At 61.0% G+C, this 1,075-nt stretch overlaps 1 protein-coding gene across 1 annotated transcript in view; it reads left to right on the plus strand.

The window, feature by feature from the left end:
• The first annotated feature begins 535 nt into the window (after nt 1-535).
• NOXA1 (NADPH oxidase activator 1) overlaps nt 536-1,075 on the plus strand; it is a 14,632-nt gene continuing 14,092 nt past the window's right edge. The window contains exon 1 of the mRNA XM_027896927.1: nt 536-709. Coding sequence (XP_027752728.1) covers nt 536-709 — 174 coding nt within the window. The remainder of the gene's footprint in view (nt 710-1,075) is intronic.

Consider the following 1,075-nt stretch of genomic DNA (forward strand, 5'->3'; position numbering starts at 1 on the left):
CGTGTCCTATCCCTGGGTCCGTGTCCCCTCCCAGGGCCCGTGTGCCCCTCCCAGGGCCACTCTCCCTTCTGTGTCCCCAGTTCTGCGTCCCCTCCTGGAGTCCATGACCCATTCCAGGGACCGTTTTCCTTTACGAGGGTCGTGTCCCCTCCTGGGGTCCGTCTCCCCTCAAGGGGTCCGTGTCTCATCTCTGAGTCCGTGTCCCTTCCCGAGGTCCGTGACCACTCCCGGAGTCCATGTGCCCACATGGGATTCATGGGGCCCCAGGGGACTCATGTCCCCCCATGGGATCCGTGTCCCCTCATGGGATCCGTGTCCCCTCAAGGGGTCCGTGTCCCATCCCCGTGTCCTTCTCCCCTCCCTGTCCGTGTCTCCGGGTACGGGTGGGCTGTACCGCCCGGGGGAGGAGCGGAGCGGGCGGAGGGGCCGCCCATCCCCGCCCCGCCCGGCAGGTGAGGCAGGTGAGCCCCAGGCGGGGCTCAGGTGAGCGGGGCTCAGGTGAGCGGGGCTCGGGGGAGCCCCGGGATCCCCGTCCATGGCGTACCGGGAGCTGGTGCGGCGCTGGCACGAGGGGGTGCGGGCAGCAGACCGCGGGCACTGGGACGCGGCCCTGGAGAGCTTCGGCGCCATCCCCGACCCTCCGGCGCGGATCTGCTTCAACATGGGCTGCGTGCAGCTGCTGGCCCGGCGGCCAGAGGCGGCTCTGAGGGTGAGCGACCGGCCCGGGGGATCCCGGTTTAAGATGAGTTGAGTGGCTTAAGGTTTGAGATGAGTGGTTTAAAGAAAAGATTTTGCAGAGTGAATCGTAGAAAAGTTAGAAAGATTATGGTACTTGGGGATGTGGATTAGTTGCGAGCCCGTGGTGCTGGGTTAATGGTTGGACTCGATGAGCTTTGTGGTCTTTTCCAGCCTAATGATTCTGTGATTCCGTGGTTCTATAGATACTATGAAAGCCCAGGGAAATGGGAAATTTCAAGGTTTTGCTGAATAGTTTTGGAACAAGTGAAGAGATAATAGGAACACAGAAACCTTGAATTAGATACTGGAAAGCACATTTGGCAATGTACCTAAAGTT

The sequence above is a fragment of the Empidonax traillii genome, unplaced genomic scaffold (assembly GCF_003031625.1).
Source record: "Empidonax traillii isolate 1590-97213 ecotype Southwest subspecies unplaced genomic scaffold, ASM303162v1 scaffold520:size1094406, whole genome shotgun sequence".
NCBI classification, from domain to species: domain Eukaryota; kingdom Metazoa; phylum Chordata; class Aves; order Passeriformes; family Tyrannidae; genus Empidonax; species Empidonax traillii.